An 18443-nucleotide genomic window follows, 5' to 3' on the forward strand; every position below is an offset into this window, starting at 1 on the left:
GATGCGCCCAGTGCCGCGCCGATACCATCGCGCAGCCTCGACATTGTTTTACAATCCAGTTACATGTTATTGCTGTTAGGACAACTAATATTCATAAAGTCGGACACGATCTCAAGGTCAGATCGATAACATCGCCGATTTTTGTGTGAGATATAAGATTATTTCTATTAGTGAAACATACGCTGATGTGGCAGATAATTTATAACTCGACTTGTTTGTAACTAAATGTACACCGAACATAAACAATAATGTAGTTGTTATCTTGGCTTTGACTTAACAATAGGTATCAGCATGATTACACTTGTTAGGTTTACAATATTTACTGTATGTATGAAATTTTCAGTTTTTACTTAAATTAAAAGTTCCGAGGTAGTGGCATTGTATCGATAGATGGTATCGTGCGGTGTCGCAGCCCGCGGGGTCGCGGCCGGGTAGCCGCACGCACGCTAGCTGCTTTTTTCTAAGCCGTTGTATTTGTTTGTGATATTTAATGTGTGGAGAACTGGAGAGTCGGGAGTCGGAACACTGCCATCCGACGCGGCAGGATACAATTTACCTCATATCGTCGACTATTATCTAATTAAGCGTCAATTCGACGCATAATTGAGGGTCACCGCGAGGCGGCGACGCGCGGCGTCTCGACGGTCTCAATTATTATAACGTTTTAATTTGTTTATTGGTTCAATTTGTCTCAACCGAGTGTGAGTCGACGTAGTCTACTTGGTACACATGCAGAGCTATCTGTCGATGTGCGGCGGCCTGTTGATGAATGAATTTAATTGTAATGAAATAAATATACACACGTTACTATCTACGATTATAAGTAAATATAGATTAGGCACGCCTTTGATTCTTCGTGAAGCCACCGATATTCGGGGAGGTTCTAGTTGACTCAGCACTGCATGTCTGCTGAAGTGCGCCACCTTCCGCTGTCACTGGGGTGTCAGCACAGGACATCCTCCACAGCACACGCTGCGAGTTAATGAAGCGTCGCTGAACCTTTGGGAAACTTCACAGTGAGCGATAAGCAGACGATAACATTGGGCGCATTATCTTTAATTCGCTAAGTGATAGGTCGCGCGCGGGCGGCGCGTAGTTCCGCGCCACTGCTCGGCCGCAGTGAAAGCGCACCGTGCGCGCTGTCCGCCGCGCGCCCTGCAACGTGCAACGTGTCGCGTGCTGCGTGCAACCCGTGCACGCTGTGCAGTGACTGTGCTGTGGTTGTGCACTCGTCAAATAGCTGGTTATTAAGTAATGACACACAGTGAATGCCCCGGCGACACCGTCTTGCAACGTAGAGTGGATGTGGTCGCCGCCCGCCGGCGGGGATGACGCCGTACATGCACGAGTACTACTGGGTGAGTGCTGCACTGTCTGGCCAGTGACGGAGCACTACCTGCTGCAAGCTACTACTAGAAAGAAAGAAAGTAGCTGTTTTATATACATACATACATACTTGTAACTATAGTTACGTATAGAAGTAAATCACAACCAACATCGGTACCATCACTCGATGTATACTCACAATAACACCAATATAATAATGTAGTTCTTAACCGAAGGGATAATTTTTACTTACACTTCAGTAACTTCTTGAAGGATGAACAAAACAGGGGATGTTTCATGGAGCTTCGTAAAGTTTAGTTTTACTTAAATAACAAATCATACATGTAAAGGGTTCAGTGCAGCCAGTGCGCGCTCGCTGCCATGGTGGAGATAAGACGTGTGGTTGTCTTGACATCTAATTAATAACTATTCATACTTCGGCTTGCACGAGTGTTGCTGGCAGTAGTTCCCATCGGTTTCCAATATAATGCCAACCAAGTGTGGCCCCGCCGGGGAGCACATGTACTCCGGCCACACGCCACCCGGACTATCTTCGATGTGGTATTACTATATGCAGTTATTTTGTTATCAAATAGGGGGCTAAATGAACACACGCAAGTAACGTCGTTGTACACACCCGCTACACCAGAGGTGTTACAAGTTGCCTGGCTATCCCACGTAGCACGCGCTACGAAGCGCTACGACATTAACAGTCGATGTGATGCTACGTGCTACGTGTTACATGTTACGTATTAGGTGTTGCGGCGCGGGCAGAGACTGAGTGTTTGACCAACATAAAGAGATGGGCAGAGGTCACACACTAGTGGTGTGGCGCACTCACTCGCCGTGACATTTAGCGCCACGCACCTGCGCCCGCGCAGCGCCACAGGGCCGGGGCTAGCATCACACGCGTTGTTTGCAAGTTTCGACGCATCGCGATAATGCATTAACGAGGGATTACTCGTCCGCCTGAATATTTACTTGTTTATAAAACGCAGCGGACATGTCGCCGCGGCACTCCGCCCTCGTTACTCCACGGCCCGATAGCGATCGTACACTTGAATTATAGCTCGCTACTATGTACCATGTCTCCGTCCTCGCTTATCTACATTCTGCTAAATGTTATGCCGTTCTTTGTTCCGAGTGCGCCTGCGCAGTGACACTCGCCTAGCAAAAGCGTGAAGCGAATAAACTGGCATCCACTTGATAATATTTATGTCGATCTCCGCCGCTGTAGAATTTGTTTAATAAAAATCTTATCAGCAGAAGGCTAGCCTGCGCCTGCGCTGCTTACACACTTGTACGTTATAGTGAACAGTTAATTTTCTTTATTGCAATTTATTAGAGGAGCCCTCCGATAGATACGAGGCCCTCCCGCGCACCGGGGCTCTAATTGAAGGTGGAATCAATAAGTCAGTGTGGTTGTATCGCAATAATGATCGCGAGTTATGCGCAGGCGCAACGCCGCGCCGCGCCGAACTGATCGCGATACGGGCCGGTCACGAACCGTGCTAACTGCCGTCACGTGGAAATTATGAAAATACACAACATACTCATCGCGGTACATTATACCGCAGTACCTTAATTATATGTATATTATATATACCTCACGTGGGTGTGTGAGTGGGTGCGTGCGGTGTACGTGTGCTCACTGAACGTATTTAGTTAAATAACTGCCAGCACTCCCGAGCCTCCACACACCGAGCCACTAGCCACATTCTGACGACCATGCTCAAATCTAACTACAATACAACCTTTTGTGGTATTGAACGGTAAACGAGCAGGCGGAGCTTCTGATGGTAAGCAATCGGCGCCCGTGGCCACGCAACAACAGAGGAGTATCAGGTGTCACCATGTACTATAGACAGGTGAACCTATGGAATTGTAACAAGTTGTTACATCTCACATGCAGCCCAACTGGATGTTCCTCTTGGAGCTGTTTGATGACCAACACGTTTTGTTATGTTCGTATTAGTCCCGTGTTAGAGCCATTCCAATTGAAATTCTAACAATTACAATATAACTACATAGCTGTATGTTTTGCTTTGAGACAGTTATTTTGAGATCCCGTAATAAGTCATTTTAGTGTTTTAAAAGGAGGTCTGCTCATCTGCAGCTGTGACAGTCAGACTGGGACCCAGCCACACAGTGTGGTGTACATCGTAAGTTTGCGTGATTTTATCGAACATAGATTTCAACCTGTAAACTACTCCTGCAAGAGCATTTTCATACAAGGAAGCAATGGACATTGGTCACCACACTAGGACTCACGATATTTATCTTCATCGCATGCGAGTGGTGTAAAAAGACGGATTTCTCAAAAACAATTTGACTAATTGAATGGATCGAAACTTTGATAACATTGGTGGTAAAAAGAGGAATGCGATGATACGAGGTACGAAATGTCAGTGAAATTAAAAACAATGCTGCGATTATAAATTCATATCAGAGCTGGAGCTGCAGCAGCCAGTAGCAACCTGCCGGAGATTATCTGTTGCATTTTCCATGCGTCCGCCGCGTCCGCGTCGTCGGCGCGGCGGTAAAAAACAGCGGCCGCCGGTGAATCCGAGCTTGTTACATAATCAGCCGATCTGCTGTCGCCGACCGCCGGGCCGCTACTCTGCCGCCACTCTACCACACTGCTGGATCCACTCCTACCGCATTACCTGTCTCTAACGTATAGCAGCTCTACACTACTACTACTAGTGGACTTTAGTCTGTACTACTTTTAGTTAACGTGTAATTGTTTACACATTACGTTGTTAAGGAACAAATGTCTGCAACTGATCAGCTAGCACATCATGTCATGTATTAAGTTCATCGAAGGCGACATCAGTCGGCACGTGCAACCACAATAACCACGTATTGTATTCCCCGAATGGACACCTGCGGAAATAGCGTAATGTCTTATTTGTATAATAATGTAGAGTTATTCCAATCAATTAATTATTAGTATGTGATTTCGAATTCAAACAGTATCCCACTGAACAATGCTCCGGTTCCATCGGTGTCAGTACACTTTTGTGTACCATACCCTCCCCCCTATCCTAATACAGCACCCACCCAGCTTCCTATCACGTGTGTCTATTTTATTTGTATGAGTTTGACAATGGGTGTAAATCCCAGTGGTCATTGAAGTAGTGATTGACACGGCGACATATTAGCGCTGCTGCGCGGGCGCAAAAAATTGCTCCATTCATATGCACGGGGAGGAGTGTGGTCAGTTTTTGCGCGGCCGGACGTTCCCCGCGTTTTATTTGTAAATTGGGCGCGGGCGCGGGCGCGGGGCGGCAGCGGCGCGGCTGCGGGCCGGGAGCGGCGCGGGAGCGGCCCGGTAACGAGACCAAGCGCGCGTCATTCAAATGCGCGACTAGTTTTTGCGCAGGCGCATAATTGAATACGAATGCGTACTCGGAAGGATTCTAATGCGCTCAGATGAGACGCGTAATGAACGTTATTTATAGAGGCGCGAGCTCCTCCGCCTCCTCCGCGAGTTGTGACAGTCCAGCCAGCCAGCCAGTCAGTCAGCCAACCAGTCAGCCAGCCAGTCAGTCAGTCAGTCAGCCTGCCAGCCAGTCAGTCGGCCTGCCAGCCAGTGCCGGCCCGCACCGCTCACGTTACTTCTATGTATGCTAATATATAATTCCGTTAAGTAACTGCGTAGGGAAAAGTCCTCACGGAACAAACTAGTAAGTAGGTAGCGTCTTCCATCTATATTCTAAGGCAGGATGTGAATATGTGCGTATTGTGTGCATGTGCGTTTATAAACAATAGTTTCAAAGCTGAGGACCACGAGAAACTCCTGAGATTGGACAGTCTTTTACCCGATTGTTTTTATATACGTAATGGGTCAGTGTTTGGCCACCGTCTCATAAGCGATGCTGCAGCCTGCGATGGAGCACACCTGGTACCAGCAACTCGGGCTTTGTAGACAAGACATAGGTATGGTAACTATAGTAAGGTACCCCTTTGGAAACCAGGTAGTCTCACTAGAGGTAAAATATAAGTTTCATACAGAATGTGTCAAAATGTATCTCTAGTAAGCAAATGTATTTTTTTTCTGTTTCCACATCTATTACTAGAAGTAACAGCTCACACATAGGATCCACTTATTTTTTAATCTCTTTTGTGCCTTTAGGCTTAAGCTAAACATTCTGTCCCCTGTATTAAATTCACCGAGGGAAGTGGAAACTATCGTTTTCTTTTTCTTCTCCTCTAATAATATTTTCTGATTAATTTCGTTGCGGGATCCAAGACAGCCATTCATGTCCCTGGGACGCGCCGGACTTCAATGTTCCGGTGTTTTCATGTTTGTATCTACTATAGATCCTGACTTACAGGAGTTTCTGATTTGAGAGAGGCCCAAAAAAATATACAAGTAGATCTATAGGTTATTGAACTAATCGTTAAAATAAAAATAATTAAAAATACATACAGAACATAATAAAAATTATTAAGTTTTTAAACTGACATGGTCACTAACACTATAATTAGAACTTATGACGGGATATTTACAATGTTTATTGAATTTGGTGAGTTTCCGATATTGCGCTTGCAACAGTGCCGAAATATCGGAAACTCACCAAATTCAATAAACATGGTAAATATCCCGTCATAAGTTCTAATTATAAAAATTATTAAGCTTTGTAAATAAATTGAAATGATTATAAGGTACAAGTAGTTTAACAAAAAAGCCCTTTCCTACATTATTTTGATTGTGGACCTGGCACTGATAGACTGAATGATACCTACCGACCACTCCGGCCAGTCAGACTACTGTGTGACACAAATAGTTCCGGGTCTGGGAGTCATCATGTTTTGTAGGTGTGTGTAAGTGTTGTATGTTTATAAGCACGGGTGTGGCCCACGATGTAGGAAAAAGTGAGACATCTTTTTTTCTAAGTTAAGATAATTTGAATATACCTATTGGTAGATTACGTTTTGAGGTATAGTTTGTGCCTAGGGTGGCAGGCGAGTAGTAGAGACCCTCTCCTCGAGATTGTGTAAAATCCCTGTTTTACAAAGAATTGTATTTTGTTCGCATTTATAATGATTGAATTATACACGAGGGCCGAATGTGTACTGTGCTGTATTTCTGTGGCTAATCAAGTTTACCCAGGAATATTGCCGCGGGCCCCGGGGACCGCGCTTGTGTACCCCGGCCAGTGCAAACAATATGTAATTGTGCGGTACTCGTGCGGCGGTGTCGCGGGCAGCAGTGTGCGCTACTCCCGCGGGACACGGGGTTGCTACAGCAGCAGTGGTGATGTCGCGGTGTCGCGGTGTCGCGCTGCTGCGGCCAATCAGCGCGTCACGTATGTTGTGTCCGTTAATTTATTGCCGTATTTTAATTGAGCGTAGCATCCGACGGGCGCGGCGGCGACTGCCGGCGTAGCATTCAATGTAAATGTGATTTAAAAGTAATGGCCCTGTTGCCAATTGACTTTGCTCACATGCTCTAAGAACTGCGCAATTTAAACACGGTTCAGTACCCGGTCGAAGCTTTTTTGCGCGCCAGGAAAATGCGGCTGAGTGACGACAGGCTAAACGATGTTAGGATAACAGGACTGGGAGCTGCGCGTGCGCTTGCTCGCTCTCGGGAGAATGGAGGTGGCGGGAGGAGGCGGGAGGGACGAGACTCGATGAGAGGACTCGCGGGGACATAAATCGCAAGTAAAAAGCGCCGCGTTGTCGTCGTCCGGCCTTTTTTGCAGTTTCTTGTTATGCGCATTCCTCCGTTTTTGCGCGCGCGTGTTCCCGACAAACGAGCCCGGCCAACTTCGCCAGTTTTTGCGTTGAAAACAATGGTGGGTCCGCGATCGCAGTCACCGTGATTGCGCGCGCGCAGGCGGCGCGGCGCATTTGCATGCGGTGGCCAATCGCAAGGCGGGGCCACGCCCCCGGCGCCCCGCCCTGCTAGCCGCCGCCAAGCTCGCACTATCTAATGCTAATGCGCGCACGCACCAGTGACGTCACAGCCTCACACTCCCAGACAGACAGACAGACAGCCAGTCAGCGCGTGAGCCACCTTCTGCATTGTGTACTTGCTGTATCTGCAATCTGCAATACGTGATCACGCCATCATTTGCGGCACTATAAATATTCCATATTGTATTATTGTCATTATATTGTCCATACTAACACTTGGCGCTGAATGACCGGTTCTATTCGAACTCATTGAGGGAATCTCAGTACTTAGAATTTTAATAAATAAGCTTTTTAAGAATTTTTTTTTGGGTAATGGTAATTTGATAATGGAAATTTCTAGATCTTCATAAAGTCCTAAGTCGATAACCTGGGCTGGCTACCTTCTTCCTATGATATCCTTTCTTATGAATCCATGTAACAATGATTCCCTCCATTCCCCCCCGCGGTACTCCGGCCCACGCACAGCTCACATGCGAACCGTATGCAGATACCTCCCACCAGCGCAGTGTGTGCGCATGCGCGGGCCGCGCTCTATTGGCACGCCTGTATGCGACGCGACAAATCGCGACGCATGCTAATGAGCGGCCATTAGAGTTGCACACACACACACACACAGCGGCCGTGTGCCTACACACGCCTACACTGATTGACGTCTGACTATAGCTCGCAATGTTTTGCAAGCACTCAGTCGACGGCATCGATTAGTTTTTTAGTGTTGTCAATGCCAATTATAATGCAAAACGAGAATTAATGATCGTGCCGGCGACTGACAGCCGATCGTTATCGCACGCTCTGCCCGCGCGGCCGAGTGGCGACACCGAGTGTGTGTTACCGCAGCGCTGCACTCGCAGCTATTTGGTCACTTTCCACTAAATCGAATAAACATTACAGCGCTGGACTTCGACCGCGACATGTCTGCCACCACTCTCTCCTGCAGCGAGCATGATAATATCTCGAGTGTAACACGCAGCGTGTTGCGTGACGTGATCTGCGACGTGCTGCAGTTAGCTAAACAAAGATTCTGACAGGCCTTTAAGGTACTGTGCTATTTGCAAACTATGACAAAATGTTTTATTTTAATTCATATCAGTCTACCACAGTCTCTACGAAACACCTCTTGGTTCTTTATCACTAAGCAGCTACAGGACTCAATCAGTCAGCCGTTACCGATGTGATGATACACTGTGTCACAAACACACTCCAATATCTGCGTATGATTCAGCTAGAGACTATTTTTGCTGTTCAAAGATTGAGACTAGCTAGCATCGCCGAATAGATTCAATTCCATGTCATTCATTCACTTGTCCCCGCAGTCGCACTCGACATCCGGAGGGCAGGCAGACGTGGTGCGAGACACGCGATGGAGTAAACAACGTCTGCGGGTGACGCGCTGGAGACGGACCCGCCGACTAATCAGGTCACGCGAGGGCTCCGCACTACACTTGTACCGAGTCTCCACGTCGTTACTCGCTGCATATTACAGGAATTCATGTTTAATGTATCGCCGTGAGCCAGGTGTGCGCGCCATATATGCAAATGGCGGTGGCAGAGCGCTAGCTGCGGCTATTAGAATCGATTAGTTCAACAACAAACTGACCCTGTGGGAAAAACTGTTCGCTGCTAGATGGATGGCGCGCCGGAGTGTGTATTACTTATTGAGGCATTAGTGGGCCGGTGACAGCCATGCAACCTCATTGTGCATGCACGTGGCCACCGCCGTGCATGCATTATGCATACCTGCATACTGATATTGTAATAAATGTGTTATTGAATGGATAATATCGGGACGTTTACTTTATTGCTTCCCATCAGCAGGGTGCGTTTGTTTATTACAAATATCTGTATTTTGTAATGTACGACTGCGTGCAGGTGGTGGGATTGGTTGAGGAGTCAAATACTCATACGTTACCATTGGGCACAATTGACTGACTTCACTTTCATTAATATCTGCCTACCTGCATGCTCATGTCACATTGTACGTAACGAAGCTGACATCTGTAACGGCACCAGCACCTAGCACTGAAGAGTTCGTCCGTCGTCCGTAGTATGGTGCATGTGTGTGTGTGTGTGTGTGTGTGTGTGTGTGTGTGTCGCTATCTCTGTTATCCCACCCAAAACATAAATGTGAAAGGCTGCCAAGTTCGATAATATTGGAATGCTTCGCCTATAAAAGAAGTGAGATCTAAATAAGTACCAAGTTCCATACACAGACCTCAGTTAAAAATAATATAACTTGGCAAGTTTGTTTTACTTTCTATGTACAAGTTTTCACACACTTTGTTATAAACCTACTAAACGCAATGAGTCAAGTATATAATTTTCTATTAAAACTTGCCAAGTTATATCATTTTTAACTGAGGTCTGTGTATGGAACTTGGTACTTATTTAGATCTCACTTCTTTTATAGGCGAAGCATTCCAATATTATCGAACTTGGCAGCCTTTCACATTTATGTTTTGGGTGGGATTTCATTTATTTTTGTAAGGTTTATTTTCTTTATTTCTTATTTTACTTTACTATGACTAAATACAAACCTTCGTAACGAATTTTAGGTCGGTACGACCATTGGAAGATATAGATATTTTTTTTGTTTTAGTTCCTTAGGGGTATGAATTTACACCTTCATTATTTTTAAAACCGACTCACACTTGGCCATTTTCAGATTTTTTCTTTTACCTTGACCTAAAGACCTACCTCCATGCCAAATTTCAAGTCAATACGACCATTGGAAGTGGTTTAGGTTTTTGATGAGTGAGTCAGTCAGTGAGTGTATAGTAAAAATAGCTATTTTCTGACGTCAATATCTCAAGACCTACAATAGGTACATTAATGAAATTTAGTATTTTAGATAAGTAAGTAGATCTCGACAGATACTAGAAATTTCATATGCGTACATAAAATAGATTTTGAGTTATAGGTGGGTCGAACTTGGCCCGAAATGGTTCGTGTAATATAACCCACGGCCGGTGTGTCGGTTTTTTTGCTCGAACTTGGCGGACACACTGCCGTGTGTCTAGATCAGCGGTGTAATGGCGGGTACTCTTATAAAGACGTTACGCGATAGCATCGCGCACGCATGCGCCCGCGCGGCTCAGGTCGTGGGGTCGTGCGCAAGCGCATACGAATCGCGGCCGAATGTCTACCGCACTACTTGTACTCACACAATCATAAGGCTGGGACGAAGACAGTTTGATTATTTATCTTACTGAACTATTGCATTTTGAGGCGAGAAGCAGTAGTGAATGCGTCCAACGGACGTGCAACAAGTAAGCCACGGCGTGTCCCGCTCCGAGCTGACCTTCTGCATGTGTCTGCGAAGTGGGCGGCCAGATCAAACGGTTCCTGTAATTACACGATCAGGGCTGGATCACCACCTTCAAATAATAACATGCTGCACTAGTACCGGCACTACTCCGGCCACTGCAGGCTGCAATAACTTGCTGTACCTCGGGAGATCTGTTAGACAATGTGGGGAGGGCAACGATATCACCTGTGTGCTGTATCAGGCTACATTGGAAGCGGCCGGCTGTTTATTGCTCGAGATTACAATGTTTAAACTAATATAAACTAATAATACGTTTCACTCACAATTGGTACTCGTACTAATACTGTTTCGCGCTGTGTGGTAGCATGTGTTGCAGCTGAGACATTGGTCCACTCTACTAATTTGTTGCGTTACTTGTACAAATTGTCTGCAGATATGACAAATCTGATTATAGACTTTTTTTTTAAATGTAGCCCTACACTAGGATTTTCTCCTATGTCGTGGGTGCGTTTACAAACATACAAGTTCACATACACATGACAACCAAACTAACCACCTTTACGACCACAAACCAACTTTACGACAGGAGTAATCAGAAGTGTTGCCATGATTTGTAATAAGTTCAATTTAAATCCGTTTAGTACTACACTTAGTGAGTAATACTACCACATAGCTGTGGAGTCGTGGCCGTGGCCGTGGGCTAGGATTCCTGAGACGTCATCACATCTCTGGTTCCCAAGTCGCGCAACAAAAAACGTTCCAGCGGAGCAGGCCGCCGCAGCTACTCATTGATAATGGCTGCCCCAACAGAAGCGCGCGGTTTTTGTCCCGCAGCAGCTCGGCAGCGCCACCACGCGGCCACGCAGCCTCGCAGCCTCGCAGCCTCGCAGCCTCGCACCACCCACATCGACCAATTACTTTACATCGGTTAAAACGAGTCTGGTCGCTGGCCGGCGATAATTGTGTTTCACTGTAAGCGTTTTATATAATTAATTATGGATCCTTTTGTGATCCAGTGCCATCAGTACATGTACCTGCGCCATGTATCGCTTACCAAACCACATACTTCAGTGTGTAGTCGCTTAAAGTCACTTTATACAAGACACGCCGAGTTCACACCACTGTCGTCTGGACACAGAGCTTTCTAATTTGCAAGTGAGTCATATTTCCCGTCACATCAATACGTGCCTCTGAGACACTGGGCAGCCTGTCCTTTGCGTGCTGATCTAGTCACTGACGATAGTTTGACACACAAACAAATACTGTTTTATTAGTTGTTATTGAGTACATTTAGTTAATAGTAAAGAAGCGGTGGGTGCTCACTGCTCACCCCTGAGACAATCAATCAGGGCGGGCGCGCGCCAGCAGCCATCCATCACGGCGTGCATTAGGATGCGCGGCATATTGCGGCGCTCGATAAACATCATAAAACGTCGCCCCACAACACACCAACCCTTCCTGGACCACGCAGGAACACTACGCAAAGGTTCACCGTGTCGTCGCAGTGGCTCACATATTCCGAAGTATTTATAAAGACCAGCGAATGTCCAGTCGATGTGCCTATTAAATAACAGTTCCAAACAACTGAACGTGTATAAACGTGCACTTGTACTGTAAAGTGTTGGAACAGGTACCTACTTACTGTATTATGAAGCGGTAGTGTTGACACGGGACATTACTGAGCCTTCTGTCGCAAGGCGCGAGGGTCGGGGCTCAATAAGAAAGGGGTGTCGCGACGCGGCGCACCCTTCGTCCCGAACGAGGTGTTAAATGGTTATAAGTAGTCGAGGTACGAGTGGAGACTGCTCGCCGACGCGTGTCGGCCGCGGGCCGGGCCGGGCCGGGCCGCGCGTGACATGTCACACGTGACGTCACCGTGGTGTAAACTGCTCAGTGAGTGCAGTGACGGGGTTGGCTGCAGGTGGGGAGGACATTGCAACCTCACACCGCGTATGATGTGACGATAATGAGCACAATACCCGAGGGACAGGTGTCGGTACGCTATTGTTTATTGTTCCCTGTTGGCTTGTTCACTCTAGTCAGCACCGACTAGTGGATTAGGTGGTTTATATATTAATGTACAAGGACTAGCTTTCAGAGATCTTATTGAGTAATACCCGGTTCCTATTCATGTCGTCATTATTACAATCGTAATTAATGTTACAGCCTATGTGTTACCCCCACGGCCCATGTAGGACTCTACCTCACAAACTTTGCTACGTTTCTCACAAGCAGTAGATAATGTATGCAGTGAATATACCGCAGCTTCAATGCTTGGGGATTTGATTACCTATTGGGGACATTGCTTGATGATTGTCTTTAGGACCTGAACCAAAATGATGCAGTGACGTACTGATGACACGAGCCTCTGATGTGTCAGGTTGTCGTCCCTCAGGTCAGAGAGGTCAGTACCCTCCTCCATGAGAGTTCCTGCACTCCTATATAGCCAATTACACTTACATAGATGTTTGTTCCTCTGCCAAAACCTCTCACCAGTTGTCCCTGATAGCAAAATGTGGCGCGTCATGCTCACAGCCCACGGTGGCAGGCGATAAGTACCTTCCAATCAATTTAATGTGTTTTGGAGAATTAGGTAGTTACGAGTTGTTTGTTTCTAGACGCAAGCTGATGTGAACGGCTCGGTCGCTGCCGGTCCCACGGTCGGCAGCCGCCACTCAGTGGATGTTAAAAATTAAATAAAAGTCGCGCGCGCCGTAATAAAGTGAAAATACGGTATGATGCGCGCGCGCAGACCTTGGCATTAGTTCCGCGCTCCGCATTCGTCAGGCGCGGTGTGCGGTGTACTGCGCGCGCGCACTATTGTCTTACACGCTGTAGTGGCTGTTTACTGCGTGTCTCGATGTCACCCTAGTCAAGTAAATATGTAGGATTGGTACATCGGCGGGAGTACCGGTGTCGGTGCGCTGCGAGTGCTTCAGTTCCAAGCTACAACCGAGTTGATGGCTCAATAATAAAAACAGTACGAGTCTTCAACATTCACATTTATATTAATTTCCAATTCGTTTCAATTTGCGTCGTATGAATGTTGCTTCGCTGTAGGTTGTGCGCGTGCGCAGCGTTACAGGCGCTCAGTAATGTTCGTGTGAAATCGGAAATGATCACACGCCACGCGTCTGCGCCTGCGCGCGCGCATTATAAATACATTAGCGACAGGCGACAATTGTTTACAGCTCAAGATGAGCTCTAAACAATTACATTTGAATAATTTAGATGGATTACTGCTGACTACCGTGTCCGCCCACACACTCGACCCATGTCATCATATCGAGGAGAACACTCCCAAGCGCCCACTCAAACTTCATTAGTTGCCAAACATGCTTTACATATGAGTTAATCTAACGCCAGTCACTAGTCAGTGTTGTCGCAGTCCCCGTGCGCTCCGTGCACCACGTCAGTAGTGCGTCTGCGAGGGGGGGAGGGGGGCTCACACTGAAGCTGTCACCTCGAGTTTGTGGTACAACAATACTTGTGCGATCAATATTGATTAGCAGGTGGACCGGTGGACCAGGGGCGCGGGGCGCGGGGCGCGGGGGCGGGGGCGCAAATGGTAAAGTTTGTGGTTGTAACACGGTTATGCCGGAAGTTGTTCCTAATCACATAACTGACGTCCGAATAAACATCTCCTGTTACACAATGCCGCGGACAGCTGCAGGCGTCTGCTCATACTATATCATAGTCTCCGTCGTTCGAAGGACAACATACAAAGCCACCACCAGTACCTGCCGCCCGCCGGCAGTTCCACTCACAGGGCTGCGGCCGCTGCCACCTCGCGCCACACGCTCACAAGTTGGTGACATTCTTACTGGACCAACTCGTCACCGCAATGTTTTGCTTATTAGTGCTAACTGAAACTTATAAGAATCCCGAACTTATTAGAATCACAGACATCCGTACAAGACGTAGGTACCTATTAGGTAATATATTCTAATTCGACAACAATGTCTACTTGGAATTAACACAACAACTAGTAAACAAGAGATATTACACGCGTGAGCACAATGTATGTGTGCGTGTATGCGTGTGTGCGGGCACCATAAGTATTCCGCCCGTGTTCGGTTCCCATTAATTGGGAAGTTCACAGAAGTCGACCACTGTGTTTACCCATTCACAGCACACGACGCCCCCTGGTGCAGAAACTCAACCGTTTTACTACTCGGAACATGATCTCAAGTAGTGGTACAGAGGTGTACCGGCAGCGACCCAGCACCTGAGTGCCTGCCCGTCCCGCAGCTCGGCTCGATGTCCGCCATCGCGGCGTGCGCAGTTACCGCGCCGTGCCTGTACTTATGAGATTTCCAATTAAGTAAATGGTAACCGCCGCTTATTGGAATAACAATTTTCAACAGAATATCTGTTTCGATCGCGATTAGAGCCCATCGCAGGAGATGCGCCTGTAATTCCAACTAAATTTATTAGAAAGCCGATCTCGCCCTTCTCCGCTCGCCAATTTACTAATCGTAACTCATCTGCGATAAGCACAGGATTACCGCGTGGCGTGCCGGGCCGGAGCCGGACCGCGCACCGGGCGGCGGCCGGCGCATTATCGGCCGCATCGTCCGGTAATAAGGAGCGAGATTGGAGCGCTTTAAATAATATCGGCACAGATCGGTAACGGCCGCGGACGGTCGTTCACCGCGCCGCCTCCGCCGAGCCTGCCAGCGCCCAGCGCCCAGCCCGCACGCAGCTCCCGCACCGCACCAACCGCACCCTGACCCCAGCTAGCGTCTCTACTGCCAATATTTACTTCTTGCAAATTTGTACTGTTTTTATGCATTACCTTTGCAGACTGACGGTTGACTCGTCTCACAGTACCAGCTACCAAATTCCAGTGGAAGTTTATAACAAATATTGTATTATTGTTATCACACTGCGTTACATCGCGATGTTGTGTCAGCAAGGCTCGGATACCGGTTAAATTTTCAAACCGTTATTATGTACTTGTACGCAAAACCTTTACATTGGGTTTCGTTCGCGAAACCGGTTTTTTTAAACCGGTATTTGGAACAGTATTTTCATAAAGGTTTTTTCGGATTAACCGGTTTAGAGCAATAAAAACCGGTTAATACGACGCACATCACAGAAACGCCGCGCGCTGTTCAGCTTATTTCAATAATAATATTTCAACGCGTGTACCGACATGCCCCTCGTCGAATAAACCGGTTAATTTGTTAAAATAAAGTTCTTTAATGTTCACGTTCTTAAGAAAGTTCGGAGGAAAACGATATAAACCGGTATTAACCGGTATTTTTTAAACCGGTTCCGAGCCTTGTGTGTCAGTCATTAGGTAGGCGGTGAAACGGCATAGAACTTCATAGGTATTTCATTTTATTCATCTATACACAACAATATTTCAGCGGCAAATGCTGACACGTGAGTGCGAGGCCGGTGTGAAATAAAGCTGAAACACACCAGCGGCCACTGCGAGTAGTTACATTCCCACAGCTTCCTTCAGCCACCAATTGCTGGCCGCGCCGCTGCCGCTGGGAACACGCACTAATTGCTGTGGGTTTTTGTCGATCGACTGTTCCCACTTGCCTTCAAAAGCGCTTATAAATTGACGCCATTCTCCCACAATAGGTATTATCTTAATCGCTGATCAAAACGACAATTTAACAGTTTCTTACAGGCGGTGAGGCGGTGAGTAATGAGTGAATGTGATCGGCTGCCTGGCTCGCTTTCTAACACAATCGGTGCATGTGTATCCCTTCACCGAGCGGCTCTCCACGTGCCTGTAGCCACCAATTGACTCCAACTTGATTCTTCCTTGTTATATTTCGTCCGTTGCATATTTTTTGTCCAATTTCGTGTAATCCCACGAGTAAATGATGTCAAAGGCGCCGCCGCCGCCTGCACCCGCTGCTAAATTGTAGGGTACCGACGTAACTGTTCCTATGCTCGCCGGTCAACCCGTGAATTAATAAACGACGCCTTTAAACACACAAATCACAATAACAGGCGCCTGCGCACGCTATGTCTGTGTGCGACTGTATGTGTGTGAGTTAGCGGGAGTGCGCATACGCAAATTATTTAATTGTCGGTGGCGGCGCAGCTCTATGGTTATATGCCATAAATCTAGCGGAATCATCCGCGAATTATTCAAAGACGCCGCGCGCCGCCTCCATGACGCGGGCCGCGGCTGACCCCGCTAACTGCGCGTGATTACACCCAGCACAGCTGCGCCGCCCGGCCTCCGCGTCCACTCTGTCCTCGCCGTGATAACTTGATAAGTTAAAATGTTTGCCCAACGCAACACGCTTGTCACTTTTTCCAGACGTACCTGTTATAATATCCATTTGGAGCTGCTCACCGCTCACTGCATTGAGCGGTCCAGCATAGTTTGCCAGACGTACAGGTGGTGGAGTCCAGGGGCTGCATCGTTTGGACGAAGCTGGAACACACATTATCGCTTTCTTTTGTTTGAAGCAATGGTTGGCTTCGTAGATTTATTTGAACAGTAGTGATGATGCAGCCTGCCTTCGAAGTGTTGTTGAACTGTGAAGCATGCAGCGCGGCGGTGCCAGTACCGCCAACACTGCCAAGTGCCAGCGGTGCCAGTTAGCGCGGTCCCGTTGAGCTGGCGTTATCATGACCGCGGCCATTGTTACGCAATCCAGAACAAAGCTCTAGTTGTTTGCGCCGCGGCTGTCGTCTTGATTCATAGCGCTCGTTTGTCCTTCCTGCTGAGTGTCAGTGATAGCGCGCTATCGCTGCGCCCGCGCACAATCGCGCTCTATCGTGCCATCTGCGTGAATTATTCCGCCGTTGCCACAATACTCCGGCGTGCTCGCCAACCTTCCTAGTGCGGCGAGCAGCACCCTTATCGCGAGGGCACACGGTGCAGTTTGCGCTGGCTCGGCGAGCGGGCCGCGCCGGCCGCACAATAACGACCTGTGGCCGCGTAATTCACGCCACCGCGTTCATCATGCAAAGTGACCGTTCCGAAAGTCCCGACCGATATGCAACCTTACTGCTAAACAATTACGATGCATTTTGTTTTGACTTAGAGAGATTTATGTCGCGGGGAAGTTTAGCGTTTGGTATCGGAATTTGAATTTTGCGCGGTGTGGTCGCTGCGTTGCGCGCGCGCAGGCGACAGATACGCATCGTCTTGTTAGCGCTATCTGATGCCCGATGCTGTAATTGGCACGGAACTGCGCGTGCGCAAGCAACCTCACATTCATACAAAATGAATTTTAAAATGCGTTTTATCAATATTTATTCTAGCGTCATAATGGGTCCTGTAGGCGAAAATGATAAGGAGTTGCCATTTATGAGTAACTGGCAGCGACTTGTCGTGTACTGTGGATGACCCGGGTGTGGCCGAGGTAGCGCCTGCATGGTGCGAGTGTGGGGAGCGGTTGGCTTGCAGTGTGGTGGGTGCGTTCTTTGTTTCACCAAGTCAGGCTACCCGCACTGGGATGATTTGTCAGCAACGTATGAAATATCTAGTGGAGGGTGGTAGTGGCTGGTAGTGGCGCGGCAGGTGTCGGACATTTGCATACAATGCGCGCGCGCCGATGTCCCGCGATATTGTTGCGTTCTCTTAGTGCGCGTAATTGCGTCGTCTGCTACAAGAACACGCGGCTGGCGGCGCGCGTGGCGCATGCGCACCGAGCTCGGTGTCTCTCTGCTCTGCTCCCACGCAGCACGTCCGTATGCCTACGTTTAACGATACTTCGATCCTGCTGTAAGATTGTGTCGACTCGTGCCTAAACGAAAGAAATGTTACATTTTTGTAGACACCGGTATTGTTGGCAGAGCGCCGGTGTACCGGCCTGTGTTCGTGTGTCGAGTGTCGCTGTGTCGCGTCGGTGTGCGAGCAGGAAGCGGTCGTTTAATCGAGACTCGTTCTTGTGAGACGAACTAGTTCGCGAGCTCTTCCTGTTGGTGACTTGTCAAAATA

At 47.8% G+C, this 18443-nt stretch overlaps 1 protein-coding gene across 1 annotated transcript in view; it reads left to right on the top strand.

The window, feature by feature from the left end:
• The first annotated feature begins 1074 nt into the window (after positions 1 to 1074).
• Positions 1075 to 18443, top strand: part of LOC118265375 (protein nubbin) — an 82041-nt gene continuing 64672 nt past the window's right edge. Inside the window, 1 exon segment of the mRNA XM_035578210.2 lies at positions 1075 to 1358. Coding sequence (XP_035434103.2) covers positions 1329 to 1358 — 30 coding nt within the window. The 5' untranslated portion in view covers positions 1075 to 1328.

This window comes from Spodoptera frugiperda, chromosome 28 (genome assembly GCF_023101765.2).
Source record: "Spodoptera frugiperda isolate SF20-4 chromosome 28, AGI-APGP_CSIRO_Sfru_2.0, whole genome shotgun sequence".
Classification (NCBI taxonomy): domain Eukaryota; kingdom Metazoa; phylum Arthropoda; class Insecta; order Lepidoptera; family Noctuidae; genus Spodoptera; species Spodoptera frugiperda.